Consider the following 13,162-nt stretch of genomic DNA (forward strand, 5'->3'; position numbering starts at 1 on the left):
CTTTTCTACACATATACCTCTATCTTTTTCCTTCCTTCCTCTCTTCCTTTTTTCTTTTTAATCCATCTATCATCTAACAGACCCTTAGGTGGCTCAGTGTATAGAGAGCATCAGGCCTGGGCTCAGTTCAAATTCTGCCTCAGACAATTGCTAGCTGTGTAATCCTGGGCAAGTCCCTTAACCCTGTTGCCTTAATCCACTGCAGAAGGAAATGGCAAACCATCCCAGCATCTTTGCCTCGAAAACTTGGACACGTGGTCCACGGGGTCAGGAAAAGTCGGACACGACTAATAACAAAATCTGTTCTCTATCTTCTCTACACATGTATACCTAAGCCTAGAGACTTTGGTTCTCCTTCTTCCATTGAGTAGTAAACCACAAGGGGATGGGCAATTTCAAAACAGGGCATCCCCGAATCTTTGCTCTCTTCTCTCAGCCTCTGTGTACACACACACACACACACACACACACACACTCTTCTCCCCTCTCCGTTTTTTGGAAGTCAAGCCTGAGAGTGCTCCCCCGTCCCCCGGTCTTTCTAGGTAACTCGTCGCCAAAACCTTCCGGAAGAGGGAGGGAGGTCGAGAGCTCGCTGGCTCTCCGGGACTGCTGGAGCTTAGGGAGTTCTAGGGCCCCGCCGGCCTCAGTTCAAAGAGTGGAAGGAGGGCGGGAGGGGGGGAGGCAGGGAAGCTGCCGGGGATGTCCGGCCGAATAAAGCGCTGGTTGGGTCTTTTGTTCCCCAGACTGGGCCTCTGGAGAGAGGGAGGTGGGGGAGGGGGGAGGGGACAGGGTGGCTAGAGGGGAAAGGGGGAGGGAATAAGGGAGGGAGTGGAGGCAGGGGGAGGAGAGAGCGGGCCAGCGGCGGGTGGGGAGCGTGTGCTCTGAGCGCTCCGAGCGAGATGCTGACAGATCGCTCCTCTATGTGCAAGATGGCGCAAGCGCCGAGTACCCCGCAGCCCCAACGCTCCTAGGCAGCGGCATGCGGCCCCAGCCTCCAGCTGCCCGGGCTCGGCCGCGGCCCGGGCCCCGATCTCGGCCCCGGCGCTGTCCCGAAGAGGCGTTGTGAGGACGCTAACGGGTCCGGAGGGGCAGCGGAGCGGAGAAGAGCAAAGCGCCCCATGGCTTCGCCGCGCCCCGCGCTCCTGCGCCCCCGCTTCTGGCTGCTGCTGCTTCGGCTGCTGCTGCTGCAGCTTGTTCTCGCCAGCGGTGAGTGTCGGGGCAGGGGCCGGGCAAGGGCAGGGGCGAGGGGAGGCGGGGCCCAACGGACAGGGACCCGGGACCGAAACTAGATGGGGAGGAGTCCGAGGAGAAGCAGCCCGGAGTGAAGAGAGACGGAGAGGGGATGGGACCTCGGGAAGGGATAGAGCCCGGAGCGAAGGGAGCTGCAGCTGGGATAGTCTCCGGGAGGTGATAGAGCCCGCAGCGAAAGGGGCTGGAGCGGGATGACCCCTGGGAGAGAAAATGGAGCTCGGAGCGAAGGGAGATGGAGCAAAGATGGGCCACGGGAAGAATTGGAGTCCAGAGAGTAGGGAGATGGAGCGGGAATGAAATCTGGAGTGGAGGGAGATAGATAGAGCCCGGGAGGAGGTGGAGGCCGGAGCGAAGGGAGAGGGAGGGAGGAGGAATCCCAGGAGAGAATAGACCCCGGGGTGAAAGGAGATGGAGCGGGGGTGCAGTAGACTCTTGAGAGTGGCTGAAGCCCCGAGTGAAGCGAGATAGAGGGGAAGGAGGCAGAGTCTGAGACAGACTAACCCAGATAGAAGGGAGAACTCCGATCCTGGAGGGAGCAGACAGCTAGCCCAGAAGGGAGAGTGAGAGCAAACTCAGCCGGGAGTTGGAGGGCTTAGAGCAGTATTGAAATGGGAAAACTGGAGGACGTCAGAGAGGGACGGGTCCCTAAGTAAGGGGGTACGGTATTGGAACTAAGCAACTAGTGTGAGGCAGCTGAGCGGGATTTGAGAGGAGGAGATTCCGCGCGAGGGTTAAGGGATGTGTCAGGAGTCTCACGGTAGGACTCAGCCTAGAATCGACGTGCGGCATTTGTTCCAAGAGAAATAAACCCAAAATCTGGTGTTCGAGGGTCTCAGGAAGAGATGTTTCCGGTGAGAGAAACACCCCACCAGGAGTACGGGCAAGCACTCTTACTTTTCCACCCTTTCAAAAGAGCGCCGAAGTTCATACACACATAAAAACCGCTCATACATCCAGGATGCCTGCACACAGGCACTCTGGGGCTGGGTCGGGCTTGCCTGCACTTGGCAGCGCGGGCTTATGGCAATATTCTCCCTTTGGCTGACCAGAATGGACCAGTTCTCTGTCCCTTCCTTCCATCTTCATCGGCCTTCCCCAGTCCTAATGTTTGAACCTGCATTTCCCCCCCTTTCTCCTCGGCTCTTATTCTCTCTTAACAGAACACAACCCTCCCTTCTCCTAAAATCACTGAAGAAACTTCATCTCCACAGAGGTGCTGTTGGACAGAGGTTAGGGAAGGTTAAATAGGGATTGAAAATAGGCGGCTGTATCCCGTTTTAAAGAATTTTTTAATGCACAATTATTGAAGGAGTTGATGTTGTCGTTTGCTCAGTTACTGAAAGTAACTCCGGCTTAGATGGATGCCACACTCTAGGGAAGCAAAATCCCCTTGACTCCTCTGGGGCTGTGTTTTACCCAGATGCTGATTAGCCTGCTCTCTAAGCCGCAAGCTTCCTCCCTCGTTGCCCCCCGGGTCAGCAGTCAGCTATCAGTCTCAGTCAGACTGTGCCAGAGGGAGGGAACTGGTCTCGGTGAGGTCACAAAGGGAGCGAGCTGGAGGGGGGTTTGGCTCTGAGTCTCAGGCTCCTTTTGTATGGCTTCTTGGGGGTCAGAGGAGAAACCTTACTCTCTTACCCTCTCAAGTAAAGTTGAACAGTTTGTAGTGCGGGGTCCCATTAATTGGGTAATAAGCCAAGCAGGCTTCCAAGGTGAAGGCGTTGGAGAAATTGGTTTCAGTGGTTTAGGATGAAAACAAGCTTTCCCTCTCACATCTCACCTCCTCCCACACCTCCTTTCTCCCTTCTCTTCTCCTTCCCCACTTCCTTCTTCCTTCTAGTTCAACCTCCTGATTTTGTACTTAAGAAAACTGAGTTTCCAGAGGTTAGATTCTCCATGATACAGAGAAAAGTATCATCCTAATTCAAACTCACCTACTCTGAACATAACATGCAGCCTCTTGGCAGGAGAGAGCGGTTTCAAAGGACTTTTCCCCTTTTTTTGAAAAATGGATTTGGGCTGACCTAGGGTAGGAGGGAGAAAAAGGAGAGTATCTTTTCTGTTTCCCTGCTGCTCACATTTGCACAGCATATATTAATTGGGGGGAACCAAAGGACCAAGGTCACAAAGTTATGCTGAAATCAAACCTAGGTATCTGATCTTTCCTGGTATTGGAGTGGGTCCCTGTATCCTTCATTTTTGGATGCCCGAAAAGGCAAAGAATACCCAAGGTCCCAGATGGCCCAAAGGATAGAAGCCTGGATCTGGAGTCAGAAAGACCTGAGTTCAAATTCTCCCTTAGGCAGGTACTGTGGACATGGGCAGATCATTTAACTCCTGACTGCCTCAATTTGCTCATCTGTGAAATGGGAGATAATAAAAACATTTACTTGCTGAAGTCATAAGTATAAAGTACTCACAAATCTTAAAGCTTGATATAAATGCTAACTAATATTATTGGGGGGCCCTTTAGCAGTAATTACGACTAAGCAAAATTAATAAAACTTATCTCTCAAAATCTCTACACACCTAAGTTGTCATGATTCTATGACAGTATTAACAATAATACTAGTAATAAAAGGAGAAGCTGGACTAAGAGAATAGAGAGCTGGTTTCTGAGTCAGAAAAAACCCAGAGTTCAAGCATGGATTTTGACACTTACTGACTCTATGACTCCAGGCAAGTCATTTAATCTTTCAATGCCCCCAAGCAATCTCTGAGATGATAAATTGAAGAGAAGGTGAAGATTTGCTTTGGTAGAGGCTGGACATTTTCTTCCTACCCTAGTGAAATCCCATATCTAGTTTAAAAAAAAAAAAAAAAGAAAAGAAAAGAAAACAGAAAAAAAGCTAAGCAAGAATCCTAAGCAGTTTTCCTCCACTTTCCCCTGAGATCTGTCTTTTTTTTTTAGCCTTGAGCATTAACTGATTTCAGGTCTAGGCTCAAATCTGTTCTGAGTTTAGATGATTTTCTGGGTGAAGGAAGAAAAGAAATTATTATTAAGCCTTGCTTTGTGTTATTACTGCTTTAAACTATTCATAGTATTGCACCCATTTATTACCTCAATTGACACACGATACTTTACATAACAGATAAACTTAGGTGTTAGCTATTATGCTATTTGATAGATGAGGAAACTGAGACATGGAACAGTTAAGTTTATTCATCTGGCAAGTATTTATTAAATGCCTACTGTGTACATCAGAGATGTAAAGTTCCTCCCTCCTGCAGTTGCTGAAGGGGAGCTGTCACCGAAAGACAGGTTTTGTATAGGGTTCAAGTTTGGGGAAAAATTTTTAAATCCCCTAAAGATACTTGTGTCATCTTCCTTGGAGATTTCTCGAAATGAGAAAGACCCCAAACTATCCAAATGAGTTTCAGGAACCCAAAGGCAACATGAATAGAATCAATTAATCAACTAGCATTTGTCAAGCACACTATATTCTAGGCACTATGCTGAGATCAAAAGACATGTAGGCCTTTTGGAGGTCACAAATCATATCAGTTTTGAAGCATGAATTTCTGATGGTTATACATGAGGGGCTAAATGGGGAGACTGAAACTGGGATTATCTAAGCCATCTGCTTTCTGAAGAGGATTTGCATGCATTTATATGACCCTATAAAGTAACTCTATGAACTCCTGACACTGAGATTTGTTTCCTCTCTTCCTGGTGTTGGTCCAGACCTAGGTCGCTCCACGGAGCTGGCATTCACTGTGGAACCAAGTGATGAGATTGTTGTACCTGAGCAGTCAGTGGTACTGGGCTGCCGAGCAGAAGGTACACCACCCATTCGGATCACCTGGAGGAAGAATGGCGTGGAACTTCCCGAGAGTACCCATGCCCTAATGCTGGCCAATGGTTCACTCCTCCTCCCCAACTTCCGCCCAGAGCGGGGAACTGGTCCTTCTGACGAAGGAGACTATGACTGTGTGGCCCAAAATCGATTTGGGTTGGTGGTTAGCCGAAAAGCCCGAATCCAGGCTGCAAGTAAGTGAAGACACACTTTCTCTGTTTCTGTCTCTGTCTGTCTGCCACTGTCTGCAATGTCTCTCTCTCTCTCTCTTTGTCTCTCAGTCTCTCTCTGTCTCAGTCTGCCTCCGCCTCTTTCTATTTGTCTTTGTCTTGTGTATTTCCCTCTCCCCTCCCCTCACCCCTTGACCTTTGGAGGCAAGTTAGTGACCTTGAATTCTCTGGAATCATCAGGTCTTTGGCGATCGCACGAAAGAGAAGGAACAAAATCTCTGAAAGCTGAAAGATGCATCTGACATCACCTTGTCCAACTCATACAGTGACATTAATAATGGGCTCCTAAGCAAGGATGGAGACAAGAGTTACCAGAAAGATAGGAGACAGGAGGAATACTATCTTCTTTAATCCTTTTTTCTTACTTAATCATATAATTATACATAAAGTTCATAGTTATATAGCTAAATGTCAGAAGAAGAGGTTGAATCCAGGACTTTACAGGGGAATCTTGATTGAAATCCTAGATTTAGCCTCCTCCTCTGACATTTAACTGTTTAACTATGGACATAATCTCTGAGTAAACCTCAGAGTTTTATATATGTGTGTGTGTGTGTGTGTGTGTGTGTGTGTGTGTGTGTACATATATATATATACACAAATATTTAGACACACATTTATGTGTATAATTTTATAGTCATATATAATATGTAGAAAATATATATACACATATAGAGTCTTATAGTCACATATATATATAGACTAGATATATGTATGTATAGTCTTTAAGACTATATTTTGAAGGTAGTATGATAAAATTAGTAGAAAGCTCGCTGAGTCTGGAGTCAGAGGATCTGGGTTCAAATCCCATCTTTAATGCTAATTACCTCTGTGACCTTGGATAAATTACTTTATTTCCCTGGGTCTCAGTGTCCTCATCTGTAAAATAGGGAAGTTGGACTAAATGCCCCCACGAAGTCCCTTCCAGTTCTAGATCTACAATTCTATGAGTTGCATGCAAATTGCTGACCTGTTTTAGTGGAGTTAGTTTCTATACCTGGAATTCTTTTCAATGATGATATCCCAGTTCCCATAACTGTCTTCTCCCCCAAACTCAGTTTCTTTTTGCCTCATATCACCTCCATTTGAAGTGAGACTGAACAAGTGCTGGTGGGAGAGAACTGAGTGAGCCACTGTACCCTATAAATCTCAAAAGAGGCTATGTTGGTATAATAAGTTTCAGGTCATCACTACCCTTCCATCATTAAGACCTTAGCAGAGTCACTGAGTCTTGCCTTAGGTAGAGAGGGAGGTGGTAAATAGAATCATGGCTCTCCAGTTTCTGAAGACCAATTAGACCACAGAGGGTGACTGTATTGGGGTAATACAAAAGGAAGTTAGCTTTCGGTGTCAGAAAAAGAGAATTAGATTTTTTTGGCTACGAGTGCATCTAGTCTAAGTTTCTCATTTTACTGATAAAAACGTGAGGTATTGGAGTGGCGATGCCCAGATACAAAGAAAATAAAGGGAACTTTAAGATAAGATAAACTTTTCTTTATTTGGTTCCCCAGTGTCTGAAATAGAGAGAAGGGACTGAATCACTTCTGGAATCTAACTTCCCTTCCCCCAACCAAGCCCACAATTCTATTATATAAATCCCAGGTGTTTATATATAGATAACCACATACATACTTTTCTATAAATGGTAATACCTTCAAGATGTTTAGTTTTCTCAAACTCATAACAGTGGGAGAAATTGAGCTGTGCTATATAGTGTTGGAGTGGGTAGCTGGCCCCAATTTTGGCTTGGTTAACCCTTTCTGGTCCAGAATATAGCTCTGAGATTATCTTGAGATTGCTACAGCACAGTCTTTTCATGTCCACTTTCTTCCACACAAGGCATAGATTCATTTGGCAGCAGGAAAGATCTTGGGGGTGCATCCCAATAAAGTCATGTAGCTAAATCTTTCTTTCTGTTATACTTTTTTGAAAAACAATTCTGCAGCAGTTTTCCTCTGGAAACCTCAAAAGCCAGTTAGCTTTGAGGGCTTCCTCATTCCATTAATTGCTCTACTTCACGATAATGATGTAGGTATATTACTCACCTGGATATCTTTCTGAAAAGGTTCCATAAATTCCCTCTCCCACAACCCATTACTCCATGGGCTACCAAAACCTGTCTCAGTAAAAGACCAGGCCAGTAATTATTCTGTGCATGTGTTAAACTGTATCTCAACTATTCAGCTCTCTCCTTGAACAGGTAGAGAATGTTCTTTTTTCTGTTACTCCCTTGGCTATACCTCTGGCACCAGGCATTCTGTTTTGGAATGAGTGACCTGTCATGATGGGCTAAAATCATAGAGGATTCATTTTAGTCCAAAGTACAAGACATTCATTTGTTTATTGTTAGTCTGAGGCTGCTTTTTAAGGTTTGTTAATGCCTTTTGTTTTTATATCACATTTATTTTCAAAAAAAAAATTCTTGCTTTTCCAGGAAAAGGAATAGAGATGGGTTGGGTGATGGAATATAAGATACAGGATATAGCACATAAGCCACTTTGGGGAATGTCATAGGGGAGTGATGTGAAATTAGTCTGGAAAGATAGGTTAGAATTCGATTGTGAAAAGCTTTAAATATAGGCTGAAGAATCTGTCTATGTTTTAGCCTAGTGGTATTATGGAGTCTTTGAAGAACCTTGAGCAAAAAAAATGGTATAGTCAGAACTGTGCTTTAGAAATATCAGTGTGAACTTGGCTAATATGGGGAAAGGGTTTAAATGATTACATATATATGTATATATATATACATATATATATATAAAATCTATATCAAATTGCTTATCATCTTAGGGAGGGAGGGAGAAAATTTAGAACTCAAAATTTTATAAAGAATGAATATTTAAAATTGTCTTTACATGTAATTGGAGAAAAATGTCATAAAAATAAAAATAATAAACTTTTTTTCCTACTTTAGCCATTACCTAGATAGCCATTCTAAAGATTATTACTAAAGTTTTGTTTCCCCACCCCCCTCTACATTCAACAAAGCAATTAGCATATTGACCACATTTGACAATATATCAGGCTCCATTTGTTTAGGATTCAGTGAGCTGAGAGCTCTTGGAATTTAAGGTCCTGCTATATTCCCGGGGCCATAATCCTGTTTTAATTCCAAGGCTAGGTGGTTCTCTGGGTTTTCGATGCTGTGTCAGTATCGATGGATATTGATTATATTTAAATGTAATTTTGACTAACTTAACTCACTAACTTAAGTAAAAAAAGTTTCAAGCACAGAATCTTCCCTAATTCCCTTCCCTTCCCCCTCTTCTCTGGCAATCTTATTCCCTGGTAGGGAAGGGGTATCAGATGGTGGATAATGAAACTAAGCCACAAAGAAGTGAAATGATTCCTCTCAGATCTCACAGCTTGTTAGTGTCAGAATTGGATCTGGAACTTAGATCTTCTCAATCTCCTCACCGCTGGATGGGTGCCAAAGGTTGGGTTTCTATACTGGTCTATCAACCCCCCATCCATACTCCTACCCTTTCCTCCTTTGGTGGATTCTTCATCCATTTTATACCCACTAACCATGAGGATCCCCCTGGATCACTTCTGGGTTTTCCTCTTTTGTTTCCTGGCGTACGTATTCTGGCCCTTTTGGCATTCTGATAAAACTCATTTGGACCCTTTGAGAATAATGATTTTAAATAGCATTCATGGGAGACAAATTATATTAAAATATAGTTATCAGTATACTACAAAAAAAAAAAAGTTCTGGATTCTATAGTAAGAGTCCTCATTCCCATTTGGTGATCTCATCAGCCCCCAGGGTTCAATTATGATTCCCAGATCTTTATGGGTAGCCCTAGTCTCTCCTGAGTTCTAGTTGTCATTACCAAATGCCTTTCTGACTCAGTCTAGATGATCCAAACATCCAGACACATTCAAAGGAGAACTCATTATCTTTAACCCCAACATATCTCACTTCCAAACTTCCCTATTATCCTCAATGGCATGGCTTTCCTCCTATAGTCACCCAGGCTCTTAACTCTGGTGTCATCCTTAATTCTAAATCAGCATATTCATTCCACTGCCAAACCTTAACATTTCTGCCTTCATAACATTTCTCATATGTATCCTCTTCTTTCTGATCACACAACCAATGTTAATTAGGGCCATTATTGTCTCTTGCTTGGACTATTCCAATTGGACTTTTGGTTGGTCTTTTTACCTTAAATTTCTCCTCACTCTAATTCAACCTCCATGTATCTGCTAAAGTGTTGTTTCTTTTCTAAAGCACAGATCCAGGGGATGCTGGAGCCAGCTCTGGAGCCAATTGTTAAATTTCATCGAGAGCATTTACACCTTAGAAGACTGAAAATGATTCACATCAGAGATCAATGTATTGTTTGGTTGATTGCTTTGACTTAAAAAAAAAAAAAAAAAAAAAAAAAAAAAAAAAAAAGTTCGAGGAAACATGAGTAATGTGGATTAAATGTTGAAGTGTGCCCTGCCTTTTCAAAGAGCCCATAGTTAAACACTGACCAGCATATTCCTGAAAAGATCTAAGTATTGCTTCAGACTCTCTGATGAAATAAACTCGGGTGGCTCTCTGTTACCTCCAGGATCAGATAGAAAGTCCTCTGGCATTTAAATCTCTTCACAATCCAGATCTTTCCTGCGTCTCTAGACTTTCTATATTTTATCCCCTGCCCTGGCTGCCAAATTCCAACCATCTTGACTGACTTGTTGTTCTTTGTGCATTACAGCCCATTTTCCCTTTCTGTTTGCACAAACTGTGCCCCTTGCCTGCTGGAAATGTCTCACCCCCTCCCTTTCACCTCTTACTTTCCCTGACTTTCTTCAGGATTCATTTCAAACCCTTCTGCCAGAGGCTTTTCCTGAGCCTACCAGAAGCTGGTGCTTTCTCATTTTAGATTGCTTCCCATATACTGTCTGTCTAGACTTCCACCCCACCTCCTACTCCAGAGACAGAGATCTATCTATCTATTATATGTACATGGTATATAGCTTCCTTCTTGCGATGTGAATTCCTCGAGGATAGAATCAGTTTTTGCTTTTCCCTGAATCCTCAACCTTGAGCAAGTGCTGATAATAGAACATACTTGTATATACCTATTGACTGACTGATGCTGGCTCGGGCAAATTTAGAGTCAACTTGGCTCTGAGGGTTCAACAAGACACTTTGCCATACAATCTATATGAAATCATTTGTTCAGTCAGCTAGTAAGCCTGATTCTTCATGACCCTGTGTAACATACTATCCCTGGGATTTTCATTGCAAGGATGATTTTGCCATTTCTGTCTCCATGGGATTAACACAGAGTTAAGTGACTTGCCCAGGATCATATGGTTAGTAAGTGTCTGAGACTGGATTTGAACACAGATTTTCCTAACTCCAGACAGCAGTTCTATCTATTGAACCATCTAGCTGCCTTCTTGGATCATAACATCATAGATTTAGAGTTAGAAAATCCTCTAGTTAAATCTCCTGATTTTATAGATGAGGAAACTGAAGCTAGTAAGGACTGGAGGCAAAATTTGAACCTGTCTTCCTTATTCCATAACTGATATTCTAATCACTATAGCACACTTTCAGTGCCACACGTGCTTCCCAGGATAGTAATGTCAGGGCCATGCTAGACATAGCTAATGAACCCTTCTTCTCAGGGCTTTGTTTTTGTTTTGTTTTGTTTTGTTTTGTTTTGTTTTGTTTTGTTTTGTTTTAAGTCACCTATAATTGACCCAAAGAAAAATTTCTTAACTCTGCCACTATCATCTGGAGAAATTTACTCCCTTCTTGAGACTTAATTTCCTTATCTATAAAATAAGAAACTTCAACTACATGGTTTCTTAGGGTTCTGTCAGTTTTTAGATAGGATTATGAGAATTTCAAGGGAGAGAGCTGTTCTTGTGAGGGGAAAGTCTGGGAGGAAGGTATATAAGTGAGAAGTTGGAAGGGGAGACAGGGAGAGGCTTTGAGGGAATCAGGAAAGGCTTCTTGGGAATGGCCTTCCCAAGGTTCTGGGGAACCAAGTTGTTTAGAATGTTGTCAGAAGTTACTACTATGGGTCATGGAAAGATGTAGACATTCCTGATCACAGAAAATGACCGTTGTTGGTGCTAGACAATGAGAAGGTTGATTAGGCACTTAGGAGGAAAAGATTCTCAAGTTATGATGGATGAGATGAACTGACCCTAGATTATGAAATAACCAAGAAAACTACACATTTGGAAAAGGGTTTTCTTCAAGTGCTCTGGAGCAGAGTATTCATCTTTTTTTAGCTTCCCATGCTGAGGGCAGAAGTCATCTTTGAGAAAGAAGCTCCCACCTATCCCTGAAAACTCTCCCACACCTGTGTCTTTTTCCTATCCACCTGCTTCTCACGAGAATGGAAAGGGGATGCCATTGCCTGGCAGGTCTCACGGGGACCAAGAGCGGGCATGTTGGCTCAAGTCGAACGTCAGGTTTCATTAATACTCTGTTTGCGCTCATGATTGTTTGTGTGTGTAGTGTGTCTGTGTGTGAGACAGAGAGATACAAGAGATAGAGACAGAGGCAGGCAAGGATAGAAAGAGACAGAGAGAGCAGAGAAAGAGAGATAGAAACAGACAGAGATGGAGACAGTGACAGAAAGTCGGAAAGAGACAGATCAAAACAGTGAGACAGAAATAGAGATAGAGACAGTGACAGAGAGACTGCCAGGAGGGGAGGGGAGGGGAAATGGGTCATCTTCATATTTTTGTCTATAAATGGACAGAATAAAAGCTTTTTTCCTACTCCCAATCTACCTTATCTCTCACTACTCTTGAGCTTGTATAGTGAACTAGTGCTAATATAGAATGTTGGCTCATTGGGAGGAGAATCTTTGCATTCTCTGTACTCATAACCTCAGTGCTAAGCATAGTACGTGGTCCATAGAAGTCACTTGATAAATAGTCCTGCCTCCAAATGTCCTCCTCCTCCTCTCTTCCATTGGGATCCCAGCTATCTCTTCATCATGCATTTATTAATAGGTGATTGCTCAGTGGTGGGGAACAGAAACGGTATCTCTTCTATGTGTGTGCATTTACATGTATTGGTGACTTCTTTTCATGATTTCAGGGGCTGTGAATCAGGGGTGCTCAGCTTTTCCTGCTTGGTTCTGTAGGTCTTCTATTTTGGCCCCATTTACCCCTGAGTCAGAGGACCATGTGTCTGCATCCCAATTCTCCAATTGGGGTCTCACTCACCCCCCCAGCTACCAGCCCCCGAGCAATTTGAGTTTAGAAGTGGAACTCCCCCTGGTTCCCACACCTTAGTTCCCCAGCCAGCCAGATGGCCCCCTGAATACAATGTGCAAATCTTCTCCCTTCCTAGTTCTTTCCATTGTTCACTTCTTGGTCTGCTCTGGGAATGTGGGCCAGTGAAAGGCAGAGGCATTTGGAGCCTGCAAGTGAAACTTACCTCCCCCCTTCTTGCCACCCCCCCATCCCCCATACCTCCCCTCCCATCTTTCCCTCTGCTCCACCCCCAAGGAGAAGGGATTTTTTTCTACTTGTGTTTGCTTTCCTTTCTCTCTTCTGTCATTTGGGGGATAGGGAGTGGGAAGGGAGAGGTTTTCCCCTGGGTCAAGGTGGAGGAATTGACATTTCTACAGACCCTTGAGGAAAGCTCTTTATACACACAAGCAAAGAAAAGGTTTTCTGAAGAAATAGGACAGAACCCACTTCTCTAAGTATATTCTCAAATGAAATATTCCAGAAACTTTACTGGCCCTTTGTGAGGGTGGTGTTTTGGCAGGATTACAAAGTGCTTCATTCTGCAGAGACAACGTGTGTGTGTGTGTGTGTGTGTGTGTGTGTGTGTGTGTGTGTGTGTGAGAGAGAGAGAGAGAGAGAGAGAGAGAGAGAGAGAGAGAGAGAGAGAGAGAGAGAGAGAAGGAA

The 13,162-nt window shown here is 43.9% G+C and overlaps 1 protein-coding gene across 2 annotated transcripts in view; it reads left to right on the forward strand.

The window, feature by feature from the left end:
* The first annotated feature begins 885 nt into the window (after positions 1-885).
* IGDCC3 (immunoglobulin superfamily DCC subclass member 3) overlaps positions 886-13,162 on the forward strand; it is a 70,353-nt gene continuing 58,076 nt past the window's right edge. For both annotated transcript variants that reach the window (XM_074294801.1, XM_074294802.1), the window contains exons 1-2: positions 886-1,206; positions 4,934-5,239. In XM_074294801.1, the coding sequence (XP_074150902.1) occupies positions 1,119-1,206; positions 4,934-5,239 (394 nt within the window). In that variant the 5' untranslated portion in view covers positions 886-1,118. The remainder of the gene's footprint in view (positions 1,207-4,933; positions 5,240-13,162) is intronic.

This window comes from Sminthopsis crassicaudata, chromosome 2, assembly GCF_048593235.1.
Source record: "Sminthopsis crassicaudata isolate SCR6 chromosome 2, ASM4859323v1, whole genome shotgun sequence".
Lineage (NCBI taxonomy): Eukaryota > Metazoa > Chordata > Mammalia > Dasyuromorphia > Dasyuridae > Sminthopsis > Sminthopsis crassicaudata.